Source organism: Crocodylus porosus, unplaced genomic scaffold (assembly GCF_001723895.1).
Source record: "Crocodylus porosus isolate Cpor-Errol unplaced genomic scaffold, CroPor_comp1, whole genome shotgun sequence".
Classification (NCBI taxonomy): domain Eukaryota; kingdom Metazoa; phylum Chordata; order Crocodylia; family Crocodylidae; genus Crocodylus; species Crocodylus porosus.
In genome coordinates, this window is record NW_017728910.1 from 43447353 (window position 1) to 43464142 (window position 16790).

General features: G+C 40.4%; 1 protein-coding gene across 1 annotated transcript in view; it reads left to right on the forward strand.

Annotated features, from left to right (window-relative positions):
* RBP1 (retinol binding protein 1) overlaps nucleotides 1-16480 on the forward strand; it is a 30265-nt gene extending 13785 nt beyond the window's left edge. The window contains exons 3-4 of the mRNA XM_019533088.1: nucleotides 9965-10066; nucleotides 15493-16480. Coding sequence (XP_019388633.1) covers nucleotides 9965-10066; nucleotides 15493-15546 — 156 coding nt within the window. The 3' untranslated portion in view covers nucleotides 15547-16480. The remainder of the gene's footprint in view (nucleotides 1-9964; nucleotides 10067-15492) is intronic.
* The last annotated feature ends 310 nt before the right edge of the window (nucleotides 16481-16790 follow it).

Here is a 16790-nt window from a genome sequence, read left to right on the forward strand (position 1 = left end):
CGGCTAGGATCTGGAACCAGCTTCCAAGGGAAGTGGTGCTGGCTCCTACCCTGGGGGTCTTTAAGAAAAGGCTTGATGCCTACCTGGCTGGAGTCATTTGAGTCCAGTTTTTCTCCTGCCCAGGCAGGGGGTCCGACTTGAAGATCTACAAGGTCCCTTCCAACCTGACTTCTACGATTCTATCTGGACCCCATGATCCGAAGGATTGACAGTTGCCTACTACCTTCCTTAGTCCATCACAAGCTTTTCATGGGTTCATTTTATTGCACTGCCGAAGCTTAGTTAAAAGAATAATCAGCATCACACTCACAGCAAAGAATTCCATGGGCACTTTGGCTGATGGGAATTTCACCTGAAAAAATGATGTAACCATGATCCATATAACACTACTTAAGTTCCATCCTGAATTCATATGAAAACTTGCATTGTCTTAAGCAGTTTCTGTATCTGTTACAGGCTGTTTACTAAAGACCTGCATGGATATTTTGCTACATGCAGTCATGAATTCTATAATTTCTTGGGGCTTATTTGTCAATATGGTTTTGGACCACAGGCTAAAATTGTATTTTTCCAAGTCATTTACATGTTCTGAGTAATCAGCCAGCTTCCAGATACCAGCTTTGCATTTGCGGTGATTACTGCATAAAATTGCTGTTCATTCTAATGAACAAAGAATTATTGCATCAAAAAGCACCATTCTGTGGAATGTGGGTGTGTAGTCTTCAGTCGTTTGTTGTGCCATGAAATAAAGACAGTTATCTAAAAGTTAGTGAGGAGAAAAAGAGAGACCCACAGCAGCAGCACATCTAAGGCAGTGATTCTCAACGAGGGTGCCGTAGCACCCTGGGGTTCCTTGAGATCCTCTCAGGGATGCTGTGGGATACCATACAATGCTAGCACTGTTAGGTGTGCAAACATGATTCACAAGATGAATCAAGGCATTTCAAATAAGAATCCACCGGGTTAAAAATATTCTGCCCTGCTGTGGTCTTTCTGATTTCTTTGCAACAGAAGATTTGCTCTATTATTTTTTCCATAGTCAAAAAACGGTGAAAACTAGAAGCTGGCATTATCCAAGGTGTCCCCTGAGTCTAAAAAGGTTGAGAACCATTGCCCTAATAGAAGGGAAATCAATAAATTGTTGATGAAAGGTAGTAGCTACAATTCCTCTTTTTAAATAACATAACGTAAAATTCTACTTAAAAGTTCATTATTCTTCTTCACCAAGAAAAAAGAAAGTTTGATTAAATAATTCTTGTTCTTGTCTTTCATTCATCAGTTAAATATGCAAACAGCTTTTGACTGTATACTACAACATATCTGCAAGCAGAGGAGAGATAGTATGATGGGAAACATTCCACAGAGTTAGCATCAAAGGTTTTTGCTTTTAGGCCCCACAGAAAGATATATGGTTTTCTGATAAAACAGTTCCTCTCATGAATATCTAAGTAAATCATGGAAGCCAATATTTCTAACTTGGGTCAATACAACTTATCAGTGAAAGTTAGACGTAACCTCTGTTGTAATTCCTATAAGACTATTCTAGTGTTGTTACTACTGGGGAAAATGCAAAAAAGATAGTCAAAAGATTTGTTTTGTATTTACTAAATGTTCTATTTAATAAATGTGCATCATCTCACATTGGAAAACACTAGTGTTACTACTGTTCTAAATTTAATTTGGACCCACTTTTAGGAACATGGTGTTCCTCTGCATATCTATTTAAGCCTTAGAGCTCATAGCACCAGAGCTGATGAGAATCCAGTGTTTTGCTGGTGATTTAAATACCAAAGCAAAATTAAGATATCTGAACCCAAGAAAGCCAGTGACACCACACTGCTCATCTCTGTCATACAAGACAAAACGAGATTGAAAAAAAATATAAATGCATTGGCTGTCTAAACATTTAGACTTCATTGTTTCCTTCTAATGTCAAGGATACAAACCAATTGCCAGTGGATAAAGTACAATAATTACATTTTTGAAGGACCCCACTTCAAAGTGCTCAGCTATTGCAGCTCAAGATTTAAAAAGTAAATTAACAGTATTTGAGACCACTTTTTTGTAACTTGCATATAAAAAATTAGAGGTTTTATTACACCAAAAAAGGAAAATGTAATATAATAGATGAATAATTAATTATGGGAAGCTTTACATAGTGATTCCCATACTAAATAGGAGCCAAAGGCATGAACAGGTGTTAGAAGTTCTAGGCTGTGAATGAAGGAGGGGCGACGTGAACCAACATAGAAGGTCTTGTCAGAATTTATGGCATAAACTAAAGTAGATCTTGACTCAGTTTCTCTTCTGTCCTCCTGTCCTTGCGACTCTCTGGGAGATCAGGGGGAGGGGAAAGTCTTCCTGGGTTTCAATTACCGTTCTCAGGGCTGTTTATGCATTTTACAACAGCCCATTATTGGAGTTGGGACTTGCTTCTCCTAGTTAAGTGCTCTAACCACTAGATTTCAGTCAGGCTCCTTCCTTTGTCTCACCCTGACTCGTGCATTCTTGGCTTCGCTTAGGTGGAAGTTAGAGACCTAAAGAGCCTTTGCAGTTCAAAATTCAAGCATCAAAGTAATTAAATAACTAATGGTTTAGTGGATCCTGGACCATGGTTATTCTGGGTCACTTTTAGTGACCTGGGGGTTAGCGCTAACTACAACTACAGAAGAGTCAACAGTAAAATATTGCTGGAGGGAAAAAAGAAAAGGTAATAGCACAGCTGGATTTATAAACAGAAATACTGCACGCAAGTCAGAGGAAGTAAATCTTCCACTTTGCTCAGCACTGGTGAGGCCTTATCTGGAGTATGATATCCAGGGTTGGGCACTGTGCTTCAAGGAAGTTGTGGATAAAATCGAGTTTAAAAAAAAACAACAAGCCAACAAAAATGAAAAAGAGGGCTAGGCAACATGACATACAAGAAAAGGTTGGAATTTAGGGGATTATTTAATTTGCAGAAGAGAAAGACTAAGGGGCATTTGATAACCACGTTTGTATTCAAAGACTTTTAAAAGAGGATGGCAATCAACTATTCTCTGTGATCACATGCAACAGAACTGAAACTGAAACTCGGGTAGTTTGGACTGGATATTAGGAAGAACTTGCTAACTATGCGGGTGGTTAAAAGCACTGGAACAAATTGCCTGGAGACTGTGGAATCACTGTCACTGGAAGGCTTCAAATGCAGATTACACAAACTCTTGGCTAGAGTGATTTAGACATGAATGTTTCTGCCTTGAGCAGAATCTGCATTAGATGATCCCTTGAGATTCCTTCCAGCCCTATAATTCTACAATTTAGGTGCCTAATTCCACCTAAATCCTGTTTAGGTGATTAGTTTACCAGTCCAGATGTGACCAGCAGCAACTAGCCCAAACTCACACTGCAAGCAAGTGACAGTATCAGAAATAAGAAAGCAGTCCTGACTTAGAAATCTGCTCTAACTACTACACAATACCTCTTGAAATGACCTAAGGTTTAGTTATCTCAGCATACCATGCTCTTTTGTCCTTTCTGTTCCTTTTCAGGAGCTGCCAAAAGAAGGAAAAACTGCAAGACTAAAGTTAAAAAGAAAGTCTTGTACAATTTTCAGGATAGGTGTTATCCTCAGGTGAACACATGTTGCCTGCTAGGCAATTCTGTGGGCCTGCCGTGTGCATCTCTCTTGCCTGCTCTTCTTTTGCAGGCAATTATCTTTCCCTTCTGTTGTCAATGTTCTTTGCCTTGGTTAATGTTTACAATAAATTAAATGGGTATATTTTAAGCAAATGAAAAGTGGTAGGGAAGATATAGAAGGCTCATTCTCTATTTAAAGTAGAAGCAGCTCTAGCAGTTACAAACCTGAAAAGCTAAATTACATTCTTAGAATAACAGTGCAGCTCCCAGGCAGGAGTCACTGAACAAATATTCCAGTTATACAAAGAATAATTAAGTTTCTTGTGTAGAAAGAAGAGTGTTTATCTCACAAAGTAGACTCCAGCAGGGCCCTTTCTACTGCTTCCTCCTAAACATGTGATTCATAATAGGACTGAATACAGCCTTTTTCCCCCAGCTAGCTTAAGATTAAACTATACTAAAATGTCTATAATGTACTCAGCATTATGTTTTAAGTGCAGCACTTCTGCTTTAGTAGAATCTTTTATACTATTTGGTTTTTTTCACAGTGTATTTTTTTAAGATGTCACAATCACATGGAAAATGCCAAGTTTACAAGAACAGAGACTGAAGTCTGCCCCATAAGTAGTGTAGGATTCTCAAGGAAGCAGGGAGCCTTGTTTCAGTCCTGAAAAGATATTACATGATGAGCCTCAGATGACAGAGTATTAAAAGTCTCAGCAGTTACAAACTTCCTGGTTTCATATCTAACCTATTTCCTCTTGCAGTATTTTCTGCTATATATATGTGGCATCCACTAGATGGCATTATGCAGCAAGCATCTGAAATGGCAGTTCCTCAAGTAACATGCTGATGCAGATGGACTAAAGAGGAAGGGGCATGAATTTAATCTCTATGCTCACTCAGAGCATTGGTGGTGTGACTATCAAAGACACAGCACCCAATACTGTAGCAAATTTTGTGAAGTGTGTAAGATTTCTCATAAGTCTGCAGTCCATAAAAGCCTAACTGACTTCAGGAAAAGTGTTTTCGCCATATCAATTAGGGCATTAATCAGAGTTTCCTCTACATCATAACAAAGAAGAACTTTTCTCAATAATCTAGCTGTTATAGTGCCTAACTCCTACAAGAACATGTAATACTGGAAAAATTCAGATCTAGCCTGGAAAGAGATGATTGCTATTCACATACATGATGAAAAAGGCAGTATATATAAACAGCCCAGAGCAGTACTTTCTGAGATGTCACTGTTATGTTCCATTTTCAATATATTCTGTTTTCAAATTCACACTACATACTACTACACGGTAACTGTTGGTAAGTAATAGCTTTTTAGTGACAGCCACTAAACCATAGCTGGAAAAATATAGCATTAACTGTATTCATACACCAGTCACAGCTAAACTGCATGAATCAAGGGAAACAAAACTCAGGTTCCTGTGTCCCAAAATTATTGCCCTGTTCCATTTAGGTTAAAAGGGAACTGTCCACTAGTTCTCACTAGTATATTCTCAGTCCATTTTCTGTTACATCAGAAACAAGAGTCTGGTCTTTAAAAAAATTAACAAAAATATTTCCCAATATATAGGTCTCTCAGCTGGAGCCAAGACATCCATAACCGCTGGGGACTCAACCCTAGCAGCTGCAGTCTCTGGGTCCCAGCACCCTACAACTGCCAGGATCCAGAGTCCCACAGCTGGAAACACTGGGTCCTTACAGCATGTCTTCAGCAATAAAGCATGATGGGACCTAGTGTGTGATCCCACAGTCATGCTTCCTGTCATGCATGTGTAGAGGCAGCCTACAAAATTCCGTTGATTTGTGGAGTAGATCTAAAAACTATTACTGGCATGCTCTGCTGCAAAAACAAACCAGAACCAGGCTGAGCATGGTATTAGTTTGCCTCCAACGATTAACACTATCTAGGCAAAGTACATATGGAGAATAATTTATTTTATAAGTTTAGCCTTCAGTATTCAGGAATAATCTGTACATAAAAGGTTCTTTTTTAGATGTATGCTTTTTTCAGAATTGTTAAACAGTTTTGTCAACTTGTTTCACACTATGAATTACTGGGGAACTATTCACTTTAGAATCAGAGAATCATAGGGCTGGGAGGGACCCTGAAGGATCATCAGATCCAGCCCCCCGTGTGAGCAGGAAAGACATCTGGGGTCAGGTGACCCCAGCCAGGTGACCATCCGGTCTTCACTTGAAGACCTCTAGGGTAGATAATTGCACCACCTCTGTGGGGAGCTGGTTCCATAGTCTGGACACCCTAGTTGTAAAGAAGTTTTTCCTAATGTTCAGCCTGAAACTATCTTACATGGGTTTGTAGCTGTTGTTTCTAGTTTTCCCCCAGGGCGCCCTGGTGAACAGTTGTTCACCAAGCCCCTGATATAGCGGTAAGCCGCAATCAGGTCCCCTCTCAGCTTTCTTTTCTTTAGGCTGAAGAGTCCAAGATCCCTCAACCTCTCCTCATGTGGCTTGCCATGCAAGTCCCTGATCACACAGGTGGCCCTTTCTGGACCCTCTTGAGTTTTAGCACATCCTTGAAGTACAGCGTCCAGAACTGGATGCAATACTCCAGCTGTGGCCACATCAATGTTGAGTAAAGTGGGAGAATCACTTCTTTGGCTTTTCTGGAGATGCATCAATTGATGCATGCCAGAGCTTTATTGGCCCTAGCAGCTACTGTGTTGCATTGCCAGCTTTCATGCAGGGGTCTGTTGCTACTCCCAGATCTCTTTCATTCGTAGTTCTGGTCAGGTTAGCGATGCCCAGCCTGTAGGTGTGCTGGGGGTTCCTCCTGCCCAGATGCAGCACTTTGTATTTCCCTGTGTTGAAACTCATCTGATTCCGTTCTGCCCAACATACAAGCAGATCTAGACAGGCTGGCATCTGCAGCCTATCTGCAGGCGTGTCCACACAACCCCATATCTTGGTGCTGTCCGCAGACTTGGCCAATGGGCTTTTCACCCCCTCTTCCAGGTCATTGAGGAAGATATTGAACAGCACTTGGCCAAGTACCGACCCCTGGCATACACCACTGCCCACATCTTGTCAGGATGACACTGATCCATTCATTTGGACTCTATGTCCTAACCCACAACCAGTTTCGCACCCACTTGAGGGTCCCACAGTTGAGCCTGATATCTTCCAGTTTTCTGATCAGTATCTCATGGGATACCAGGTCAAAGGCTTTCTGGAAGTCAAAGTATATGATGTCAACCGCTTTTCTCTTGTCCAGGTGATGAGTCACCTGATCATAGAAAGAAATGAGGTTGGTCAGACAAGACCTGCCCACAATGAAGCTATGCTGGCTGTCATTCAGTATCATGCCTTCTGCAAGTTTGTCACATCGCCTCTTTGATGAATGATTCTAGGATTTTTCCTGGAATAGAAGTTAAGCTAATTGGCTTGTATTTTCCCAGGTCTTCACGCTTCCCCTTCTTGAAGATGAGTACAACACTGGCCCTCTTCCAGTCCTCTGGGATTTCTCCAGGGGCCCATAATTTTTGAAAGACCTTTGCCAGGGGCTCTGCAATTACTTCGGCCAACTTTTGCAGTACTCTTGGGTGGAATTCATCCAGTCCTGATGATTTATATACATCTAATTTCTTTAATTGATTGTGCACCAGTTCTACAGCAATGGTGGGAATGGTTTCAATCCCTCCCTGCTTGTTCTGTGCCCTACCTGGCATGTTGTTCCCCTCGGTCTTGTGAAAGACCCAGGCAAAGTAGTCATTCAGGAGTTCCATTTTTTCCTGAGTGGTAGTGACCAGGTATTCTGAGGCATTAAGCAGTGGCCCCACACTCCCATAAGCTTTCCTTTTACTCCCTATGTAGCTAAAGGACTTCTTGTCCTCAATTCTTATAGCTAGATGTAGTTCGGTTTCTGCCTTAGCTTGCCTAATCTGTTTTCTACAAGTGCGGGCCATTGTCAAGTAGTCTTCCTTGGAGGCTGTCCCAAGTTTCCATTGTTTGTATGCCTCTTTCTTTTTCTGTAGGAGGGCTGCAACTTCCCTGCTCAGGCAAGAGGGTTTTTTGACCCTTCTACTTTTTCTCCATAAGGGAATGGATTTTCTCTGAGCCTTAAGGGTTGTATCCTTGCGGAACAACCATTCTTCTCATGCTCCTTTTACCTGTGGTCCTTGGTCTCTCAGGGCATTCTCTACTAGTGACCAGAGCTTATTAAAATTTGTATTTTTGAAGTCTAAGACTTCAAGCTTGGTATCTGTTTTGTCAGCCTTGTGACAGATCATGAATGTAATGATTTCATGATGACTATTACCTAGGCTGCCCTCTATGTTTAAGTTGGTCACCAGCTCATCCCCTTTGGCCAGGACCAAATCAAGAACTGCATTGCCTCTAGTTGGCCTGTGCACCTCCCAAGTCAAGAAAAGCTGTTCGGTGCTGTTCAGGAAAGATCATAATCGATTTGAGCTAGCCAAACACTCCTCCCAGGAGATGTCTGGGTAGTTGAAGTCACCCAAGACAACCATGTCCCATGCACACGTGGCCTCCATTAGTTCACAGGCAAATGCTAAATCAAGTTCCTACTCTTGGTTAGGCGGCCTGTAATATATACCTACAGTCAGATCTCTCTCACCACGCCTCCCCTGGAGCTTGACCCAGAAGGTTTCAAGCTGTTCTTCTCTGGGGCCAACTTCAGCCTGTAGGGAGGTATACTGACCCTTCACATAGAGGGCAACATCCCCATCACTCTTCCCTACCCGATCGCTTCCGTGAAGGATGTAGCCCTTTATGGCTATGCTCCAGTCATGAGAGGAGTCCTGCCAGGTCTCCGTGATCCCTACTAGATCATAGTACCCAGTGGAAAGCAGGAGGACTAGTTCCCTCTTGCTTGTTCCCCATGCTTCTGGCATTGGTGTACAGGCACCTGAGTCCTTCTACTGAGGTCACTGGCTGCCTGTTGCATTTAAGGGGAGCTGTTTTCTCAGCTCCCGTAAGAGTGGCTTGCTTGGTTTCATTGTCGATAGAGCTTTCCTGTACATTGGTCCCCGGGTAAGCTCCAGTTAGCATTTCCCCATACCCCTGCCATCTTAGTTTAAAGCCCTTTGATTAGCTGCTATTTGTGAATTAAGTCATCAACTGCTGTTTGTACTCCTGGATTGAATGACTGAAGCATGTATGGAATTAAATACATTTCAAGATATAGACTCCATGGAAAAATGTTGCACGTGAAAATATTTTTCAGTCAGATAAAAATATATTAAACAGTAAAAGGAGTGTAATGTGCTAGCAGGTTCAGTATGGCTTATTTCAGATGCTAGATGCATAAAAAGTTTTTAATGCACCATAAAAAAAAAAAAAGAGAAACTTTGAACAAGGACATTTGAATAGTATGTCTTTAGAGACCCTGTACAGTGCAGACAACGTATACTACCTATGATTATCTACCCTAGACCTCTTTCTAGCAGTTCATTTTTCATGCCTGCTTAGTCTAAAGTTTCCCCTGGGTAGAGACAGCCTGCTGTACCCGATTATAGATGGCAGATATTATGGTTATCATTTAAGAATTAATTGTTTGTAACATACACATATTTCAAAAAAAAGAAGAAAAAGAGAATAGGGATGTGGAGTACTGAAAACCAATTCTGCATTCAACTCCTGAGCTTGGCAAATGTAGGCTGACTTTTTTTCTTTAAAACTGAGATAGATGCATATATTTTTTCATTTAATTCCAGTAAAAGTAAACATTTTCTCCATCTTTGACTGTTCATAGTGAATATGGCTTCAAAACTTTTTAGAGCTGCATAGCAATTCCTTAGGACTGAGGGGGTCATGCAATGGAAGAAAGAAGGGGAACATTAAGTTTTCAGGCCTATTTACAAACATATAAATGAGACTGAAACACTAGTGGAAGGAATGCATGGATGCGAGACCTCTCTGAGGCAAAAATCGGAAGCATTTGCATGTGGACATAATGCACCTCTCTATTAAAACTAAAATGTGCAGAAATCATATAAAAAGTATTTACAGTAAAACTCAAATTAAACAGATTTCTAAAAGTAATAGTTCTTGTTATTTTATTTGGAATCTTGCAACTATGAAGAAGTAAAAAATGTTCAAACACCCAAACTTTGTTTCCTACGTTTCCAAGACTATCAAAGTGGCAGCAATCTGTTCAGTCAGTAATCAGTTTTGATCACATTCAAGACACTAAAATGCTGTACAAGACTTATTCTTAGTTATGGGGTATAATGATGAAAACATCTATTCTATTGTATCAAAGCCCTAATTTAAAGGCAACGACTTCACATAAGTGTAACAAATGAAGTTCAATGCTACTGTAACGTTGAAAATGTATCTATTTTACCAGACCACTGTGAGCTGGGATGGAGATAAACTTCTTTGTGTACAGAAAGGAGAAAAAGAAGGTCGGGGTTGGACCCAATGGATCGAAGGAAATGAAATGCACCTGGTAAGATCATGTAACATGTTCTGAATGTTGTCACATTTTTTCATTATTTATTCAAATGGAAAAATGTAATAGCACACAGCTTGCTGCAGGTTATCTTGGCATACTGTCGCATAATTAAGTATTGGTGTTGTACTTGACTTGCTTCTAAAGCAATAATTTCATATGGTGCCATTGTTCTTTTGTGCCCCCATATATAAAGAACAGAATTTTAAATTCAGACAATCTTTGTGTTAACTGTCTGCTCTGATATATTGGCTTGAAATGTTTACACAGACAAAGACATTTAAAAGAATGTCCTTCATATGCTTGGCGAAATAAACTGCCTGGAGACTGATGAAATTCTATATCCAACAAGCCATAGGGGGAAAATATACCATTATTCTTTTTAAATAATTATAGGCCAGCATGAATTACAGCCTAGAAAGTGAAAGAGAGCAATTTAGTTTTAAAAATGTCATTCTGGCCATTATTTTCATCTTTCCTAGTTAACAGCACCTAAAGTAAGTTTATAACAGATTTTTCCCAGAGAGCCATTTATACTATCATCAGTATCATGTCAGTCCTGATAAAAGGTACTTTTCCCACTGAAGGAATCAAATCAAAACTCTTTTCCCATTCACTAGTAAATGCACTCAATATTTAGGATGGTAAGTATCTATCAGTAGCACAATAACCTTGAAGATCTTTATGATCACAGGCAGAGCCATCTGATTGTCAAAAAGGTAAAAGCCATGGGTCTATCCTAAATCTCACAGCCCAACAAGTTAAAATCAGAAAGGCATGCCAGTTATTTTCCAATTACACACATGGGACTGACATTTGGCTCCCTTAGATTCACCATCCCAAATGACCATGTACCATTTGCCTAGGGTGCAATCTATGCAGTCATCATCAGCTCGGTTTTTTACTAAACTAGAACTCCAGTGTAGAACTATTTAGCAAGGAACTGAAGTGTATGATTAATCTTCTTCATGTGGACAATCCTATCCTGTTCAAAGCATTTAACTATGTACTTAAAACCCACAGACACCTCAGCTTCCTGCCTTTTTTCTTTACAGTGTACATCACAAGTTAGGCTGACAATTAAATCAGGGGTGAATGAGACCCCGGAGCCGGGTTGGGTCATGGGATAGAGCCATGGGAGGCTCGAGGCTCATCGGGGGGAGAGGGGGGAAGAGAAGCAGCTCCCTGCTGCTGCACACATCCCTGGGGAAGGCATAGAGGGCATGTGCCCCCCCTGTATTTCTGCATCGGGCAGAGGTGGGCTTCCTGCTGTGGGCTGGGGCTCTGCACCCTGCTGCCTTTGCCCTGAGACCTATGCAATGCCATGTTGTGCCCCCTGCCGCTGACCAGGTGACAGTACAGCCAGCATGTGGCTCCCATGGCAAAGGCAGCAGGATACAGAGCCCCAGCCTGCAGCAGGCAGCCTTCCTCCACCCCATGCATGTGCCCCCCATGCCTCCCCTGGCAGTGTATGCAGTGGCATGGAGCCACCCCCCTGTACCCCTGGTCTGTCCTGCTCCCAGCCCGGTGTCCCATTCACCCCGGCCCCTGCCCCCCTCCTCAACTCCTTCCCCTCCACTGATTTACCTGCTGGGTGCTGCTCTACACACTGCCAGGTAGCATTCTTGTATGGTTACCATTTTTCTAGTTTCAAAAAAGAGGACACCTATGAGGGGGTGGTAATATGATTGTGGAAGGGGGGAGGAGCAAAGATATGCCCATGCCCTGCCTCTCACTCCCAAGCCACAGTCCCCCCAGCCCTGATGTTGCCCCTCACTACTGATCCACAGAACACCACCTCCTGGCTCAGTGCGAGGGGGTCTCCCCTCCCCAGACTCGAGACTCTCCTGCAGGGACCCCCTTCCCCAGGTTCCAAACCCCACACATGCCCCCGTACCTTCACAAAATCCCCCCTCCACACACACACCTCACACCTACCCCCCAATCATACAAAGTACCTGTATAATTTTGAGTTTTTCTGTACATAATTGAGCTTGTACCTGTGTGATTAGAATCACAACTAATCATAATCAAATTTTTTTAATTGTTTGACAGCCCTAAAAAAAAGCTCTCCAGCTCCATTGATGGGGAGGAACAGAATCAAAATAAACATGTGACCTATATTGCTCCTTCCAGTTCAGCATGGTAGCATATGCCACTTCACCCACTATATCATACCCAAAGGCTTCTAATTGTATATTTATCATCTTGTGGGTTTCATTAACTTAAGAAGGCATCCTATTTACTCCATCTGGAGACTTTACTGGGTGCATCTACATGTTTATCAATGAGCTGTAATTATGGTACATTAAGTTTAGTACCTGTAATAACAGGTACATACTTAATATGCCGTAAATTGGTGCTACTGCGCATTAGCACAGATGAATGCTTTTTGAGTGACATAATGAGTATTGGACTCAAGCTACTGTGCATTAGCATATAAGCACAGTTTTTGCCTGTCATGCTAATGCACAGCAGAATTAGTCTAATTCTCATTAAGTGTCTATGTAGACATGCCTACTGAGATCCGGTCTCCATTGACCAGTAGTAGAAAAAGTTTATATTCAATTTTTTGTAATGATAATGCACAACTCAGATCATTGGATCTCTAGATATTAGGAAGTCCTTTGATGTCTTTGCCATTAAATATTAGGTACTGGGTGTGTCTACACATTCAATAATGTGCTTTAGGTAATGTGCATTAAATTCAGTACCTCCATTGTGAAGTACTAGAAAAAGGCACATTCACCTATTTTAATGTGCATTAGTTAAAGAGCACTTTTCTGTGATGCTTTAATGTGCTAATTAAGATAATTAATTAAAATGTGCACACTGAAGTGCATGTGTAGATGTGCCTATTCTGATAATTTCTAGAATTTATTTGAACTTTATACAGTGGTCCAAATGTTTAATTTAATCCTTTGCACAGTTCTGCAGTGTTGAGTGCTAAACTATGGGCTTGAGTAATTATCATCTACTGTTTTCCCTCTCTTCATTTCCTGGTCCGGATTTTTTTTTCTTCTCTTCAGATTCTATTTTGCTACAGTGACTTGAAATAGATACTTGCCTAGCCACTGTCCACTTCCTCTCAAATTGTATTACTCATATTTTGTATTGACTGCTTCTATCATGCTTTTATTTATTTTTTATAAAATCAGCAGCAGATTTCATAACCTTACTGCTGGGTTATATATATCTATGTGGGGGAAAAAAGAGTCCCAAAACTGGCACTTGCAGTTCAAGTACTTCCATTCATGCTGAACTGCTTGCTCTTACTAGTACATTTTAAAATCTCAGCAGCTCACTCCAGTAAGCTGACTGACCTAGATTAGTCTTGTGTGTGGTACTGGCTTGTCAACTATCTCCCAGTTCCTCAGATTGCTTTATCAACTTTCTCAAAAATCTCCCTTTTTGAAATCAAGCTAGAGGTTTTAACTGTACTGAGGAGACTGTAGTGGGGCTTTGTTCTGTCCTAATATTCTTCCCCACTACTGAAGTCTAGCTTATAGGGTTGTAGCTTACAGGATCTTCTCCAGAGCACATTGCCAGGGGCTGGAATTGTATTTCTGAGGTTTAACTCATACAGTGGTAGTCATGGAAGAACAGGCATTTATCTCATCTGGTATTTACTTCTATAAGTCTAGTCTTTCCTAGACTTAATGTGGGAAGTACTGCAGACAGCATCATAAACAACTGGTACTAGAGTTAAGAGACTCCATTTTTTATTGATATGAAATCTTTGATGCTACTTCCTTAATGATTCTGAAATGGATTCTCATTTTTCTAGGTCTTGGCCCACATTTTCCAAGCTCTTTTATGCAGTCCTGCCCCTTTGAATATACAGAGGTATCAACTTATTTCAGTATTGTTCTACTCAGGAGCAGAAGTCCACCCCTGCAGAGTACCATGCACAATCAGGGCCCTATATATGAAGGGAAAAGTCAATGACAAGACTCCCCTAGACTTTCCTAATCAACCCCAAATCAGAGTGTACTACACAAATAACCCTCATCCCCCTTTCAGTGGTCCCACTGACTCTTTCATTTACTGGGTTGTCCCTGGGTACTTGAAGACTCTGTATCTCCATGTGAGTGTTCTCCCCTTTATAATTAAATAAAAAAATTGATACATTTTATTTATAATTAAATAAAAAGTACCTTTCTTTTCCTTCAGGCATCTTCAATTCTTCACTATTTACTTGTCTTTAACTTTAGTATAATTTTATATACGTCTCATTGCTTATTATGACCCATACACCCTGCTATAGCCAGGGTGCTTATCCACCACCATGGATCCAACTGATGGTCACTTTTCTCACACAGGAAAAAAACACCATCCCTCTCAGAATTCAATTCATGCCCTACTAGTGACATATTTTATTAGTGCAAGTGGAACACTCACAAGACCCCTTTCAAAGTAAAACAGTTCTCAAACCCATAAAGCGAAACAGGTTAAAATGCAACTCTAACTCCACTGAACTTTAAATCAGACGTCAACCCTCCAGACCATCTGCCTCAGTTAACAACCCTCCTCTACATTGCTTGCTCCCCTCACACTACCAATATTCCTCCATTATCATGCTCACCTAAGGATTTCTACAAAAGATTCCCTCCAGAACTCACTCTCCAAACTTTCTTCACTCTGTCATCTACAAAACCTGTGGATCTTTTATCATTCTTCTCTTGATCTTCCTCTGGAGGTTTACTTTGACCCCAAGATCACCAAATGATTTTTTTTAAAGTTGTTTTCAATGATGGACCATGAAGTGACAATCAAGAAACACTAGTTGCCCAACACAACCAAGATCCACTCCCACCAAAAAGAGAGATAAAAAACTTTCTCTGTAGTGTTACTTATCAACTCACTTGCAGGCTTCTCTGTCAGTTCTCCATTCCCTGTCCTGTTCATAGAATTGCATCCTCTTTGGTTCCGTCTTCTGTATAGTCACAGTTTGGAGCAGATTTATGGATGACTTCGTGGCACTTTTTTCTTTCTTCTTTGCTTTTTTTAAATAACCTTGGTTACGAAATACAACTTGCAGAGCTGATTGCCCAACTGCTTGGTTATTGATGGCAAATATGCTACTTATGCATCCAAAGCAGATAAATGACCATTTTCAATGGATGTAAATAACTACATGCATAAATGTGAGAATACACCACCACAGTCAAGGCCTCACATTTAGCCCATTATGTCCAGGTGTCTGAAGTCCTGTAGTAATAGTTAGCTTGCTTTCCAAATACACAATATTGGTTCTTGTTGCATCATATATTCAGTAAAATAGCCATATATCTGCCTTAATTTGAATCTATAATTTCCAATCAAATATTTAAGTTAAGCATGTCAAATAAGTGTTTTGGACATAATGTACATGTGTTTCCATATTGTATGAATGTTGCACTTATGAGTAATTTTCTTTTCAGGAAATAAGAGCATGTGGAACCACATGTAAGCAAGTCTTCAAGAAGGTGCAGTGAACCTGATCTACAGATACAGATTTTAAAAAAAGAACAGAATTAACAGAATTGCAACCAAAGCTGGGCATGAGTATACCCTTAGCATCTAGAGGGCAGATTTAGATCAGCATGAAGTTAGAACAGTGTAGTGTTCTCTTTCTGTAATACAGAACATTCTATTTCTTTAAAAAAATCATTCCAAGTAAATGCAATTAAAAGAACTTAGTCATACATGCATGCACACCTAACTTCTCAGTAAAACAAAGATAAGGTATGTAACTAGATTCTTTGGTACAAAAACAGACCCATTTCTCATATGCAGCAAGACCCATTTTACATAACTATAGTCATATAGAGGGGCCTTAAGGTAAACTGTTTCACAACCAAAATAGTGCCGAGTGGCCTTACTGTAAAATCCTAGTAGAGCATCAGATCCAAAGTATTTTGTGGCTTAAAAATAAACTGTGAAATCCTTGCTCCATTGAAGTCAATGAAGTCACCGACTTCAGCAAAGCAGTGTTTCACTTCTAATAGTGTTCTAGCAGATGTGAAAGACTGTGGGGTCTGTAAGAGTTAAACAATGATGTGGACCAATAATCTGGAAAAATAGTGTTTAATAAGACAGCATTGCCAAAGAGCAATCCTTTTTAGGGGTTTTAGCCAATGCTTGGTACATTGATTTTGTTTTTGTTTTTTTTTTAAATTTTGAACCGAATAGCTAGTAGATAACACTATATGGCTTCTTTTTTTCTTTTTAAATGCAGCTGCTAGGAATTGTGTAAAACCAGGCAGAAGATTAAATCTTTAACGAGAATTTTATTAGGACATACCAAATTATCTGTATTCTGGTACTGAGGGAAAAGCAGAGTATGATACTGAATTGACAGTTGCAAGTCCATGTTACACTGACAATAATATAATTGCGATTAACAATATATTAAAGTTTTAAAACAGACCACTGTGTGCATATACTGACAGTGCATTGATAATCTATAGTAATTTAGACCAAAAGACTGCAAGCCAATGAGCACCATTAATTCCCTGTAAAGTCAAAAACAGCAGAGGGCAAGTGGCTTTTGAAGGGTCAGATCCACTGTGCTTGTGTTCCTTACACAAAACCATTGTGAGAGTTCCCATTTGTAAAAGCTTACCCAAGCACAGACCGAAAACAAAAGACATATTTATAAACACCTTGCAGACTGACAATGACATATGCTGCTTCTGAAGCACCACCACTTCCTGTGCTTTTAAAACACTGCTGTCCT